The sequence below is a fragment of the Salvelinus alpinus genome, chromosome 39 (genome assembly GCF_045679555.1).
Source record: "Salvelinus alpinus chromosome 39, SLU_Salpinus.1, whole genome shotgun sequence".
NCBI classification, from domain to species: Eukaryota; Metazoa; Chordata; class Actinopteri; order Salmoniformes; family Salmonidae; genus Salvelinus; species Salvelinus alpinus.
In genome coordinates this window covers 2,727,248-2,743,445 of record NC_092124.1, presented here as the reverse complement: position 1 = coordinate 2,743,445, position 16,198 = coordinate 2,727,248, and the positions used below count along the sequence as shown (strand labels likewise).

Sequence of the window (16,198 nt, the reverse complement as noted above, 5' to 3'; positions counted from 1 at the left end):
GAAATTGTCAAAGACTCCAACCACCCTAGTCATAGACTGTTCTCTCTGCTACCGCATGGCAAGCGGTACCGGAGCGCCAAGTCTAGACTTCTTAACAGCTTCTGCCCACAAGCCGTAGGACTTCTGAACAGCTAATCAAATGGCTTCCCAGACTATTTGCATTGCACCCCCCCTCTTTTACGCTGATGCTACTCTCTGTTTATTATCTATGCATAGTCACTTTAACTCTACCTACATGTACATATTACCTCAATTACCTCGACTAACTGGTGCCCCCGCACATTGACTCTGTACCGGTACCCCCTGTATATAGCCTCGCTATTGTTATTTTACTGCTGCTCTTTAATTATCTGTTACAAACTGCTGTATAATTTGACCTTCAAGAAGATAGAGGATGCTTCCCAAATGGAACCAAGTTCAGTACCTGGTCAAAAGTAGTGCACTATATAGGGAATAGGGTGCCATTTGGGAAACATCTTAATTGGTTTAATTGGCTCAATACTTTGCCCTGGCCAGACCCAATAACATCCAATCCAAAATGTTCACTAGTTAATGGTTTGGTCTGGCGCCCTTGAAACAAAGTGGAATTTTCCTTATCTGCCCTTCAAAAGACAGTAAACAGCAAAGAGTAAATATGAGTTATTTGAAAGTGGGTTTGAAGCCCAGAGGTGAAAACAATATATTCTTCATTTGCTCTTGCACCCTCTATCGCCTCCCCCTGGGTCTCATTTGAGTGGTGGTGGATTTGTCCAAGCCGGTCTAGTCGAAACCCCCCTCCGTTCTATGCAAATCAGATTCTATACATGACCATTGGTTGCAAAATTCCGGTAACTTTCTCAAAATTCACAGGCTTTCCAGAAATTCCTGTTGAAAGATTTTCGAAATCAGGAGGGAATAAGCAGGAAATATACAAGAAATGCACCACCGTAGTTGTAGCCTTGCTTCTATTGCCGACCAACCATTTCACACACGCATGGTGGCCCCATTACAAACTTACCCAAGCCAAGCATGACTGCTGACTTTTCTATCCGAGGAAATACTGTATTGCTTTGTTTTGGTGTTTGATTTACTTTAAAGTGTTTGGAATTGAAGTACAATGACTCATCATATGCCGACACAAACCCTCCAAATCACACTAAAGTTTTGGGGAACGTTTTACCGAGCGTAGACTGTCGTTTGGCTTTCCGAATCCCAAAATCCAAAATCTAATTTCCCAGTGGTTAAGCGCTCGGCGGGTCAGAGTAATGGGGCGATCAAACGTTCCCTCTCTCTTGATGGATTAGAAGCAGAAGGAGACAGGGTGTGTGTGTGCCTGTGTGTATTTGTGTAAGAGAGGGAAAGAGTCGTACATTCCTCTGATTGATACCCATTAAGCTCGGGCCCTGGCCCTGGCTTTGGAGAATGTAACGATCCTGAGATGTTTACTCCACAGTCGCGCAACATTAATGCTTTGATTGTCCGTGGGCGGTAGCACCTCCGCCGCCGCAGTGTCGGAACACCATATAGGCTATAGCGGCTTGTTGAAGGGCCGTGATTCCATCATTTGTAAACAGGTCACGCCGAAAGCCTGTGGCCCAATATAACCCTCGCCGATCTCCAATGTGTAACACTACGCCTCATCAAATAGTGCTCTGTTATCTATCGTCTTGGGAACGGTTCTTTTCAGGATGGCAAATGCCGTCTATAAAGTCACTTATAGTTGTTTTCCTGCCTGCAAGTCAAGTCCCCTTCAGCGGCTGAATGGAGTTCAATGAGCCCTGGCTCGAAGGTGATGTTTTCCTGCGCTCGGAATTGGATTGTACTGCATGTTCAATACTCAGATCAGCAGAAAGAGAAGTGGTGGCTTACCACCGGCAGCTGTTGCACACACATTCATCATCCATCCGGCTCTCACCTCTACAGTTTCCTCACATTTCATAGTGTGCACTGCAGACAGGCTTGACACTGTTGGCGCGGAGCCATTCCAGATACATGACATGGATCAGTGGCACACATGGCCGTGCAATTCCTCACTGAGCTTTGATCAAAGTTTCCACTTGTGCCCTTGTTAAGCCACGAGTGAGGGAGGAAGAGTGTGAATGAGAGAAATGGAATTGAAGGAACACTGACGTGGAGAAACGGCGAAAGAGGGAGAGGACAGACGAGCCAGAGAGTGTGGGTTGTGTGTGTGTGTCTGTGTGTGTTTAACATGTGAATGAGTGTGTGTGGGTGAACCACGTGTGTGTGTGTAAGTGTGTGTGTCCCACGTGTGTGTGTGTGTGTGTGTGTGTGTGTGTGTGTGTGTGTGTGTGTGTGTGTGTGTGTGTGTGTGTGTGTGTGTGTGTGTGTGTTTGCGCGTGCATTTGTGTGTATGCATGTATGTGTGTGTGTGTGGATTTCTTACCATTTTATTGTGTTACAAAGTGGGATTCAAATGGATTTAATTGTCTTTTTTTTGTAAGCAATCTACACAAAATACTCCTGTAATGTCAAAGTGGAAGATTGTCAACTACAAACACCAGGGAGCTTTTCGAAAGCCTCATTAAGAAGGGCAATGATTGGTAGATTGGTAACAATAACACATCAGACATTGGATATCTCTATAAGCATGGCAAAGTTTATAATTAAGCTGTGGTTTATGTATTCAACCACCCAGACACATCAAAGTTACAGTTATCCTGATCTGAGCTGCAGGACAGGAATGAAACTGCTCAGGGATGTTACCATGAGGTCATTAGTGATTTCAAAACAGTTACAGAGGTCAATGGCTGTGATGGGAGAAAACTGAGGATGGATCAACAACATTGCAGTGACTTCACAATAATGATCTGAATGACAGAGTAAAAAGAAGACTGCAAAAAATATTCCCAAACATGCATCTTGTCACGTTCGTCGTAATCCTCCTCGTCTGAGGAGGAGTAAGGATCGAACCAAAGCGCAGCGTGGTTTGAATACATCTTCTCTATTTATTATAACGAAGACGAAGAACACTAAACAAACTTACAAAAACAACAAAACGAACGAACGTGAAGCTATATATGAAAAGTGCAGACACAGGCAACTTACACAAAGACATAGACAATAACCCACAACCCACAATACAAAACAGACTACCTAAATATGGTTCCCAATCAGAGACAACACAAAACACCTGCCTCTGATTGAGAACCATATTAGGCCAAACTAGAAAACCCCACATAGAAACAGACAACATAGAACTGCCCACCCCAACTCACGCCCTGACCATACTAACTAAAGACAAAACAAAGGAAAATAAAGGTCAGAACGTGACACATCTTGGCATAAAAGTATTACTGCAAATAAAACACAGCAAAGGAATACACTTTCTGGCCTAAATGCAAATCCTTATGTTTGGGGCAAATCCAACACAACACATCACTGAGTAACACTCTTAATATTTTCAAGCATGGTGGTGGCTGCATCGTGTTATGGGTATGCTTGTCATCGGCAAGGACTAGTGAGTTTTGTAGGATGAAAAAAATGGAATAGAGCTAAGCACAGGCTCTCCCAGTCGCTGGTGTAAAACAGGCTGAAGCAAAATCTGCTTGTCTTCTTTACACCAGAGACTGGGAGTGGAATTCACCTTTCAGAAGCACAATAACCTACAACTCAAGGCCAAATCTACACTGGAGTTGCTTACCAAGAAGACGGTGAATGTTCCTGAGTGGCCTAGTTACAGATTTGACTTAAATCTTCTCGAAAATCTATGGCAAGACTTGAACGTTTCTGCCATTTCTGATCTCGAACATCTTGACAGAGCTTGAAGAATTTTGTAAATAATAACGGGCAATATTTCACAATCCAGGTGTGCAAATCTCTTAAAGACTTACTCAATAAGACTCACAAATTATTCCACTTTGTTGACATCAAATGACAATGAAATACATTTTAATAACATTTTGTAACAATAAAATGTGAAGACACCCAAGGGATCTGAACATTTTTGCATTGCACTCTACAATTTCGAGTCTCATAGCAAAGGGTCTGAACACTTACAGTTGAAGTTGGAAGTTTACATACACCTTAGCCAAATACATTTGAACTCAGTTTTTCACAATTCCTGACATTTAATCCCAGTAAAAAATCCCTGTTTTACATCAGTTAGGATCACCACTTTATTTTAAGAATGTGAAATGTCAGAATAACAGTAGAGAGAATGATTTATTTCAGCTTTTATTTCTTTCATCACATTCCCAGTGGGTCAGAAGTTTACATACACTCAATTAGTATTTGGTAGCATTGCCTTTAAATTGTTTAACTTGGGTCAAATGTTTTGGGTAGCCTTCCACAAGCTTCCCACAATAAATTGGGTGAATTTTGGCCCATTTCTCCTTGACAGAGCTGGTGGAACTGAGTCAGGTTTCTAGGCCTCCTTGCTCGCACACACTTTTTCAGTTCTGCCCACAGATGTTCTATAAGATTGAGGTCAGGGCTTTGTGATGGCCACTCTAATACCTTGACTTTGTTGTCCTTAAGCCATTTTGACACAACTTTGGAAGTATGCTTGGGGTCATTGTCCATTTGGAAGACCCATTTGCGACCAAGCTTGAAACTTCCTGGCTGATGTCTTGAGATGCTAACTCATGATGCCATCTATTTTGTGAAGTGCACCAGTCCCTCCTGCAGCAAAGCACCCCCACAACATGATGCTGCCACCCCCTTGCTTCACGGTTGGGATGGTGTTCTTCGGCTTGCAAGCCTCCCCCTTTTTCCTCCAAACATAACGATGGTCATTATGGCCAAACAGTTCTATTTTGGTTTCATCAGACCAGAGGACATTTCTCCAAAAAGTATGATCTTTGTCCCCGTGTGCAGTTGCAAACCGTAGTCTGGCTATTTTATGGCGGTTTTGGAGCAGTGGCTTCTTCCTAGCTGAGCGGCCTTTCAGGTTATGTCGATATAGGACTCGTTTTACTGTGGATATAGATACTTTTGTACCTGTTTCCTCCAGCATCTTCACAAGTTCCTTTGCTGTTGTTCTGGAATTGATTTGTACTTTTCGCACCAACGTACGATCATCTCTAGGAGACAGAACGTGTCTCCTTCCTGAGCGGTATGATGGCTGCGTGGTCCCATGGTGTTTATACTTCCATACTATTGTTTGTACAGATGAACGTGGTACCTTCAGGCATTTGGAAATTGCTCCCAAGGATGAACCAGACTTGTGGAGGTCTACAATTTGTTTTCTAAGGTCTTGGCTGATTTCTTTTGATTTTCCCATGATGTCAAGCAAAGAGGCACTGAGTTTGAAGGTAGGCCTTGAAATACATCTACAGGTACACCTCCAATTGACTCAAATGATGTCAATTAGCCTATCAGAAGCTTCTAAAGCCATGACATCATTTTCTGGAATGTTCCAAGCTGTTTAAAGGCACAGTCAACTTAGTGTATGTAAACTTCTGACCCACTGGAATTGTGATACAGTGAATTATAATAATCTGTCTGTAAACAATTGTTGGAAAAATGACTTGTGTCATGCACAAAGTAGATGTCCTAACCGACTTGCCAAAACTATAGTTTGTTAATGAGAAATTTGTGGAATGGTTGAAAAACGAGTTTTAATGACTCCAACCTAAGTGTATGTAAACTTCCGACCTCAACTGTACGTGTGCGTGTGTGCCTTGAATATTTATGTGTGTTCACACTTGACCTTTCACTGTTAGTGGGAAAGCTTTCTCCTCATGAGGAAACAAATCAATCAGACTGAATCCCTGGCTGCCAATGGGACCAGGAAGAACTAGCTATCTGACCTTGAGCTATAGGACAGGACAGTAGATCCAGTCACACCTCAGTGGGGGGAACAGAAATCTCCACAATCCACATCGCGTTAAGTCCCATTATAAGGTATAGACTACAGCAGGGTGTTTGCGTCCCAAATGTGCCAGAGTGAAAAGTAGTGCACTATAAAGGGGATAGAGTGCCGTTTGGGACGCGGACAGTGAGAGAGGATATTGCTGACACTGACGGAGCACTATTTTGGGAGATTAGAGTTGTAAATGGTGTCTGATTCTCTATTCGATGACTAATTCATGACAGTAACAGTCCTTTATTGAAGGATCAACCACTACTTTGAGTGTACGTTTGTTTGTGTCTTTTTAAGTTATATAGTCACGAGGAACAGCGTCAAGAACTACCATACGTGAAGCTTTGAAACTGAAAGCCCACATCCAGTTCACCCATTTTAGGTTCCCGCTGCCTGAAGATCATAGTGGCATTTTATTTGTTTTGCGTCTGGAGAAAAAGTGAAAAGATAGTTAACGTTCTCACTGTGTATTTATGGAGAATTCCGACTGGCAAATGGATCAGGAGCCAGCAGGAGTACTGTGTGGAAAGAGACGTCCTTGCCAATAAACCCTTTAAGCTGAAGGTTATTTTAACAGTGTGCAGCCCGAGCCACCATCAAACCTATAATCTTGTCTATAACCCTCTGAGTCCTATCGTCCAATCGTCTCCTCTATCGCCTCTCATCTCCTCCTGATTAAATTATGGAAGCAGATTCCAGACTGCGGGGATTCACTAAGCCCACCAAACTGTCACTGTCACACACGCACACACGCACACGCGTACACACACACACACACACACACACACACACACACACACACACACACACACACACACACACACACACACACACACACACACACACACACACACACTGTGTGTGTGCCTGCCTCTCTGTGTATGATCTATGGATTTATCTGTACTTTTCATCAGGTGACATAAGCCACTGATGCCCCCCTTGGGCTTCAGTCAGTGTAATCAGTCTGTGGTTTATGAATGAGAAGGCCTCAGACAGAGAGAGCATTCCCTAGTGAGACAAGCTCGGCTCTGTCTGAGGCTAGACTGTTCCCAAATCTGTTTGTGCTGGTGTCACAATGACAATTAGAGTTGGCAAGACAGCACAAACAGATCTAGGATCAGGCTAGTCTGAGGTGACTCCTAATTACCTCTCTTGATCCACAGACTGGGGTTTACATGGGAGCCACTGTGGGATATACCACTAGTGCCAGCAGAAATAACTGCACTCTCTCTAGGCCTATACTATGGCTTTCCCTTACATGAACCAAGATGGTTTGCATTTTAACTGTCATACTGAATACTTGTTCTCTAAGGCAGACATATACGATGTACAGTTAAAGTGTGATAACGGGAACACACAAACACAACTCCTTCTCCTCTGCTCTCTGTTCTCTCTATGGATTCCACATGGTTTCCTGGGATACAAAACTACCACCTCCGGCCTCCTGTGGTTGTGTGGGCCATGCAGGAGGAGGTTACTGCTATGCAACCACCACCACAGGGCTCAAACAGGGATCTTTTCAGCTCACCTCCACCACTCAGGAAGAAACAAAATGGTTTCCTGGTTTCCTACTGCGTTGATGTAATGTAGATTAAGATTGCGACACACTGCACACACGGAGAGAAGTTCAGGCTAGGAAGTCTACACTTAATGCTAAACATGTGCAATACAACCGGTAAATACTGGTGTAGATACATGCACATGGGAATACAGTGCCTTCAGAAAGTATTCACACCCCTTTAATTTTTCAACATTTTGATGTTACAAAGTGATATTAAAATTGATTTAATTGTCACTAGACAAAATGTATGAAAAATGAAAGAGTAATATATCTTAATTCGATAAGTATTCAACCCCCTGAGTCAATAGTTAGAAGCACATTGCAAAATGCCAAACAAACTAAAATTACAAAACATAACCACGTGTCCATGCAAGTCATTTGTTTATTTGACAAAAAAAATGCTCACAAAACTGTTAAATCCATTTATGATTATTATGAAGTATCACTTGTGTGTCCCAATCCTCATATTACTTTTGCATTGGTCTTCCAACAACATGCGGGAGGAAACAGCGCAATAGCCATTCTAACTGAATAGGTTATATTCAGTAGCCTATATCCCCGGAATAGCCCCCGTCTCCCCTAATCTGTATCGGATGGGCTCATAAATGCGCTGCTACTCACAGTATGTTTCAGAGACCTCAAGTTGTGATGCTGCGTGCATTTCATCAAATGCTCGCAGTCAAACAACCATCATTTAAAAAACTCAAGCATACCCATAACATGATGCAGCCACCACCATACTTGAAAATATGAAGAGTGGTACTCAGTGACGTGTTGGGTTGGATTTGCCCCGAACATAAAGCTTCGTATTCAGGCCATAACGTTATTTTCTTTGCCACATTTTTTTGCTGTTTCACCTTAATGCCTAATGCCTTGTTGCAAACAGGTTGCATGTTTTGGAATATTTGTATTCTGTGCAGGCTTCCTGCTTTTCACTCTGTCAATTACGTTAGTATTGTGGAGTAACTGCAATGTTGTTGATCCATCCTCAATTTTCTCCTATCACAGCAATTAACTGTTGCAAGTCACCATTAGCCTGAGAAGTTTCCTTCCTCTCCGGTAATTGAGTTAGGAAGGATACCTGCATCTTTGCAGTGACTGGGTGTATTGATACACCATCCAACGTGTAATGAATAACTTCACCATGCTCAAATGGATATTCAATGTCTGCTACCAATAGGTGCCCTTCTTTGCGAGGCATTGGAAAACCTCCCTGGTCTTTGTGGTTGAATCTGTGTTTGAAATTCACTGCTCGACTGAGGAACCTTACAGATTTATGTGTGGGTACAGAGATGAGGTTGTCATTCAAAAAACATGTTAAACCCTGTGGGAAGTGAAAGTAGATGAGGATTAGGGTTGTTAAAACACAAAGAACTTGACGAATAAGTCTAGGAATTCATTCCCACTGATTAAGGTGAGGGTTAAGGTTTAGGTAAAGAGTTTAAAACAGAAACAAATTAAATAAGTGCCGAGCGCTGAACCTCCAACCTCAGCCACATCTCTCTCTCTCTCTCTCTCTCTCTCTCTCTCTCTCTCTCTCTCTCTCTCTCTCTCTCTCTCTCTCTCTCTCTCTCTCTCTCTCTCTCTCGCTCTCTCGCTCTCTCGCTCTCTCGCTCTCTCTCTCTGTCTCTCTGTCTCTCTCTGTCTCTCTCTGTCTCACTCTGATCCCCCTCTGCAGGTGATTCAATGCGCGTGGCCTCCCAGGAGTTTGCTGACGACCCTTGCTCCTCAGTGAAGCGCGGCACCATGGTGAGGGCTGCCCGCGCCCTGCTCTCCGCCGTCACCCGCCTGCTCATCCTCGCCGACATGGCCGACGTCATGAGGTTGCTGGCCCACCTGAAAATCGTAAGTAACTCATCGTCTACGACTACTCTATAACTATGTCACTATGTCCTTTTGCTCTTCTTCACTGATACAAGGGACACATCTCAATTGCCTTAAGTGGCATCCGCCCCTTGTCTCGTCCGGAATGGACAACACTAGACTATTGAGATTGAGATGCACCCCATCCCATGGGATTGATTCTGAAGTGATAGTGAAGTTTGTGAGTCGTCACCCCATGCTTCCAATGGTTTGATGAAGCAACTACGGTGGAACTTATGCATCTGAGTACAAACCTTGGTCTAGGACCCTATCATACAAAGTCTGACAAAGTTACTCTCGAGTATCCTCTTAACTTTTATTCATACGCTGTGAACGACGGTGGCCTTTAAGAAGGCTGTTTGAAGTCGCTGCCGGTTAGTCTGCATATCTTTAAACGCGCCACAGAGAGGCTCCCCTACCAGCTACAAAGTCAGCTGGCCTTTGTAGATAGACCCAGCAGGACACCGTCATACGCACACACGCACACACACACACACACACACACACACACACACACACACACACACACACACACACACACACACACACACACACACACACACACACACACACGCACACCTCTCCCTTTCCTTACTGTAAGTGAAAGAGCAAGGTAGCTAAAAATCGTAAGATAACACAAGGGCTTTCATATGCCTTTGGCGATCAACAGGGACATACTGTATATAGTCAGGCTACGGAATAGTCCGTAACTTCAGTAAGTACAGTAGAGTCACCGTGTCCTCTTAGTCAAGGGCCCTGGTCAGAGTAGTGCGCTAAATAGAGAATAGTGTGCCATTTAGGATGCATCCAGGATACATCTTTTCTCTTCACCTAGTATGTGGAAGGACACTGTATCAAAACACACTAGGAGTTCAACTGCCTTTGGCGATCCATAGAGGCATTTCTGGATACCTTCAGTGAGTAACATCTCCATGTCCTGTCCCATCCCCTCCCCAGGATATCCCAGCATGCCATGCTCTAATCCACAGCGCCACTGATCACCACTGAACGCTGGGAGCTCTACGTTCTACCTGGGCCGTACATTAGCATATAGATGAGCCAGAACCTCAGTAGTAGAGCACACACACAGGCACACACACACACACACAGGCACACACTCACACAAACTGTCACGTGCACACACATGGACACATGCACACATGCACACACACAGACACACACACACACACGCATGCACCTGATGTGATATCAGAGTCCACTGATGGATACCCGCTATAAGGAACAAGGAGATATTAACCACACGTACTGTACATGTCACATCGCTTGGCTATAAGTGTAATTAAGCCTATATATTTATAGGACACATACAGATCACAAGTTAGGATTTGGGCTGTAGTGCTTTTATTGTGATCCAGTGCAGTGCTGGTACAACTGGCCAGACCTACACACACACAGACACAGACACAGACACACACACACACACACACACACACACACACACACACACACACACACACACACACACACACACACACACACACACACACACACACACACACACACACTCTCTCAGACAGTTCATCTTCTAGAACATTTAGGGTGTGCCCGGGAGCCGAGAGGGGGCTTAACTCCAGTCTGTGCCTAAGCTTCTCATCAAAGGCCACTTACGAGTTATCTCTCTCTCTCCTTCTCTCTATTTCTCTCTTTCTTCTCTCTATTTCTCTCTCTCTTCTCTCTCCCTCTCTCTCTTTCATCTCTCTCTCTCTTCCTATGCTCTCTCTCTTTCTCCTGCTCTCTCTCACTCTCTCTTTCCAATACAGCCTCTGTGTGCACTTTCATAATGGCTACAGAAAGTAGTTTAGAATAAGAATGGACCTGCACATACATGGATGAGGATCGCTAAAAGGGGACCATTTTTTTTTTTTTACTTGCAAATTAATGGCCCACAAAAAAAAATTGTTCTGGTAGCAATTACAAAGAAGTGAAAATTCATTTTGGTCCCGCCAAGCACAGTGCCTCATTATTTTTTATACAGATGATTTTATTTGATCATCCTGTTGCAGGAGGGACATTTTAAACGTGTAGTGTATTTGAGGTTTAAAAAGGGTTCTGAAGTTTGTAATTTTCCCTTAGAAATTTCAGACTAGATTTTTTTCAACCCCTACAAAAATGTCCATGAATTATAATCCATGTAATAATTCACATTTCCTCTTGCTGGAGGATTAAATTGATGCTCAAATTGAGATCCTACATCTGTAGCTGCAGTTTTGTCTCTTAATGAAAATACTTAATGGAAAGCCTTAAAGGTAGGGTAGCTATGTCCATAAACTTTTTGCAAATGTCAAATATCTGTGTCTCCATGTTTCCGTGTGTGTGTGTGTGTGCGCACGCGTGTGTGTGTCTATTTGTGTGTGTCTATTTGTGTGTGTGTGTGTGTGTGTGTGTGTGTGTGTGTGTGTGTGTGTGTGTGTGTGTGTGTGTGTGTGTGTGTGTGTGTGTGTGTGTGTGTGTGTGTGTGTGACAGGTGGAGGAGGCCCTGGAGGCAGTGAAGAATGCCACCAACGAGCAGGACCTTGCCAACCGCTTCAAAGAGTTTGGCAAGGAGATGGTGAAGCTCAACTATGTGGCTGCCCGCAGACAGCAGGTAACACAAACACACTCACACTACAGGTAATAGTCAAATATGTCATATTCCACACCGGGCTCCTTGAGTTTGTATCACAGATAAATGGGAAACCAAGCTTTGCAGGAGACTGCTCACACACATACACACACGCACAGACACACACACACACCTGTACCTCCAGCACCTGTACCTCTAACCATCAGTGATGTGTTAAACCTCGAGACGATTAGATCCAGCCAGGGGGAAGTTTAAAGAGAAACCAGTAGCGAGGCAGACGCATTAAAAACAGATAGAGACAGAGAGCCCTTCGGCTCTTACCAAGACACAGCAAGAACACTGATTCTCTGTGCGTGAGCGCTTTCACGCTCACGCACAGAGCAAGCAGACACAGGCATAGCACTACATCACGCCACTGCCTCTATAGCTAGCCTAGGGAGAGGGAAACGACTCTGCTCCCAACACCAAGCTGTGCTCTCGGTCATAACTGAACGCCTTCTCCCAAAAAAAACGTTTAAATGCTGAGCTGTATCCGTGACTGTGCCGTAGCACACCGTTTCTGACTGAGGGTGCGTCTCAAATGGCACACTACTTTTGAGCAGGGCCCATAGAGCTCTGGTCAAAAGTAGTGCACTTTACTGACTTTATTGTCCCCGTGGGGAAATATTGTTGCGGTGTCATGTACACGTTTAAAGTGGTGTTTTAAATACAAAACGAATTGACAATACAACTTTCATAACAGTTACATACCAATAAAAAGAAACTAGCCTGCTGGCCTGACTGGGTCGATAGAAACATTAGCCTGAGCGATGATATTTAGGAGGGATATCATACCTGGCTCAGTCTCTGTTTTTCCTGCCGTTCAAGGTCCGGGTACAGGGGGGGGGTTTGGGTCGAAAATGATTTTGTGAGCCTTGCGGAGGGTCCTGACCTTAAAGATCTCATCCAGGCCTGTCTATTTGACTCCAAGTACCTTACTTGCTGTGGTGATAATCCTTCTCAGCATATTTCTCTGGCTGACAGTGGCATTACCAAACCAACAAACAATACAAAAAGTTCAAATGCTCAATGAAAGATCTATAAACCAGAGTCAGTATAGTACAGTCAACAATAAAAGATCCCAGCTTTTTGAGAAAGTACAATCTCTGTTGACTCTTTTTGTAGATCAGGTCTGTACATTTACTCCACTGAAGCTTATTGTCCAAGAGGACACCCAGATATTTGTATTCCTCTACAATCTCTATGTTCTGACCTCTGATAGATGTTGCAGAGGTAGGTGTTGTATGCTTCCTGAAGTCTATGCACATCTCTTTGGTCTTATTGGTATTGAGGACCAAGTGTGATTCATCACACCACTCTACCAAGTCATTTAGGACCGGGCCACGCTGTTCCTCGTCATCATGCAACAGGCTGATCAAGGCAGTGTCATCAGCGAACTTAACAAGGTGTCTGTCAGGATGGGAACTAGTACAACTATTAGTGTACCAGATGTACAGGAGTGGGGACAAAACACATTCCTGAGGGGAGCCTGTGTTGGTGGTGCATATGTCCGACACGTGGAGACCTACTTGTGACCGCTGGCTCAGGAAGTCCAACAACCATTTAAGGAGAAGTCCCGAAAGAGTCTCTGTGCCAGAATGTAAGGCTGGATTGTGTTGAAGGCAGAAGAAAAGTCCACAAACAAAACCCTGACATGGGATTTGGCACCCTCTAGTAGTTATTCAGCACAGAGGGATTAGATGCTTTAGGAATGTGTGTAATTATTGAGTTTTTCCACAGTACTGGCACATGTTGCTGGTCGAGGGAGGATTGGGAAATGTCATTAAAAACACCAGCCAATTGTTCAGCAGAGTGCTTTAACACCTGCCCGCTTATTTTGTCTGGGCCTGGGCTTTTGTGTGCGTTACATCCCCCGAACAACTTCAAAACATCAGCCTGCTTGTAATGATGCTTCCATTTGTTTTACCTCCGACACAAAGTTGTCTGATTTTCAAATCTTGAGAAGAAAACATTCAGTTCATTAGCCATGTTCTGGCCCTCATGTCTTCCAAGTTCAGCACTGTTTTTCCCCCTGCCTACTGTACGTGGGGAGCGTTAGCCATGGTTTTAATCCTTGGCCAGGCCACCCTCGAGTTTCCTGAGGAGAGGGTCCTCTCAACCCTTTACTTGTATGTCTCCTTGTCCACCAGTATCTGTCTTTTAATCTCGCGTTGTTTAAAGCCTGTCTATCACCCTGAGCATAAACCGCCTTCTTCATATTAAGTAGTGATTTTAGATTTTTGTTGATGCCCAAGGCTTATTGTTAGGGAAGCTTTTACAGGTTTTAGTAGGCACAACTGAGTCAACACAGAAGTTTACATAGTCTGAAACAACATCTGTGAGTTCATCAAGATCAGAGCTGCTGTCCTTAAATACAGTACCTCCCACATAGTAGAGTCAAAACACCCCTGGAGACAAGTGATACTGTTGTCGTTCCAGATCTGGACAGTTTTAACTGTGGGTTCTCCCTCTCCAGCAGCCGACAGTAGGTTGGACTGAGGTAGACAACATTGTGGTCTGATGTCCCCAGGGGAGGTCTGGTGGTGGCAGAGAACGCATTTGGTTTTGTCCCATAGCACAAATCAAGAGTCTTATTTTTCCTAGTGTGACATTTCACATACTGGTGGTATGTGCGCAGGACTTTGTGCAAGGTACAGTTGTTAAAATCCCCTAAAATAAATGTGTGTGCTTCGGGGGAGATGGATTCCAGTTTCTGTGACAGATTATATATCATCTCTGATGATTTTGTTATATTATCTTTTGGTTGAATTTACACAACGGTAACGACCAATTGAGGGAACTCACGGGGCAGACAGTAGGGTCGCAGTGACAGAAAGCAGTTCAATGTCAGGGGTACAGAGTCTCTTACCAGGATCGATTTACACCACTGGTCCCTGACAAGCAGGCAGATGCCCCCGACGTGATGTTTCCCTGTGACGTTCAGATCACGGTCCTCTCTGAAAAGAGTGATGCCGGCCGGGCCCGATTTGGGACACATGCTGAAAGAGTTGAGCTGCCGTCTCTCGGTTGATTGCCTCACATCTCTCCGTCCCTGGAAATGCCTCTTAAACATGGCCATGGAATAATAATTTAGAATTCAGGGGAAATTATTAATGTCTTTGAGTGCTTTCTTAAAGCTCCACTAAGTTTGGGTACTTTTTGGAAGTGGCTCATCGTTGAGGGAATGCTTTTTTTTTTAACCTTTCTTACAATTAAATAGGAAGTGTTAAGTGAGAACACTTAATAATGCATATGTAGAGTTTTGACAGGAAATCTGTAATAAATAATGTGTTATGCGCTCAGTCGAACTGTTGGGTCACGCAAGTCGCGCTGTTCAAGGGGACCGACTTGACATAAAATACGTTTCTTCATATCAAGAAGGTCTGCCTATCAAGGCTTTATGATGTTTGAATAGAATACGAGTAGACATATCGAAGGAAGCCCTTGCAATTAAATGCCTCAAGGTTCAACTTTCAATCAACGCAATAATGGTATGTGACGATTCATTTGAATGTGTTTAATTAAATAGTCCGCCTTCGTTTGGATAGTATCTCGAGAGTCAGACCAGATGTCAAGTCCTCTCTAACTGATTTCAAGCAAAGTGAAAGTACCCTTTGAACAAAGTTACAGTACCTCTAACCTTTCAAATCATTTCCAATACTGCTACAAAACAAAAGTCAAATGAGTTTTGTATGTTAGTAAAATTCTGCAGGTTTACTATATAACCTGTGCTGAAGTCTAGTCTGAGTATATGTCGCATGTCCTAACACATATACAATATTTCCTAAGCAATATAACATTTCCTAACCAGTATATCACATTTTCCTAACCGATTTATAACATTTCCTAAACAGTATGCAACCTTTCCTAACCGATATACACTGAGTATAACAAACATTAGAAACACCGTTCCCCCCATTTTGCCAGCAGAACAGACTTAAAATTGGAAAGTGTTCTACATGGATGCTGGCCCGTGTTGACTCCAATGCTTCACACAGTTGTGTCAGGTTGGCTGGATGTCCTTTGGGTGGTGGACCATTCTTGATACACACGGGGAAACTGTTCAGCGTGAAAAACCCAGCAGTGTTGCAGTTCTTGATGCAAACACCATACCCTGTTCATACCCACCATACCCTACCCACCTACCACCATACCCTGTTCATACCCACCATACCCTACCCACCTACCACCATACCCTGTTCAAACCCACCATACCCTACCCACCTACCACCATACCCTGTTCATACCCTACCCACCTACCACCATACCCTGTTCATACCCTACCCACCTACCACCATACCCTGTTCATACCCACCATACCCTACCCACCTACCACCATACCCTGTTC

General features: G+C 43.8%; 1 protein-coding gene across 2 annotated transcripts in view; it reads left to right on the top strand.

The window, feature by feature from the left end:
* Window positions 1-16,198, top strand: part of LOC139566646 (catenin alpha-2) — a 756,349-nt gene that overhangs the window by 151,173 nt on the left and 588,978 nt on the right. For both annotated transcript variants that reach the window (XM_071387896.1, XM_071387897.1), the window contains exons 4-5: window positions 9,043-9,209; window positions 11,713-11,832. In XM_071387896.1, coding sequence (XP_071243997.1) covers window positions 9,043-9,209; window positions 11,713-11,832 — 287 coding nt within the window. The remainder of the gene's footprint in view (window positions 1-9,042; window positions 9,210-11,712; window positions 11,833-16,198) is intronic.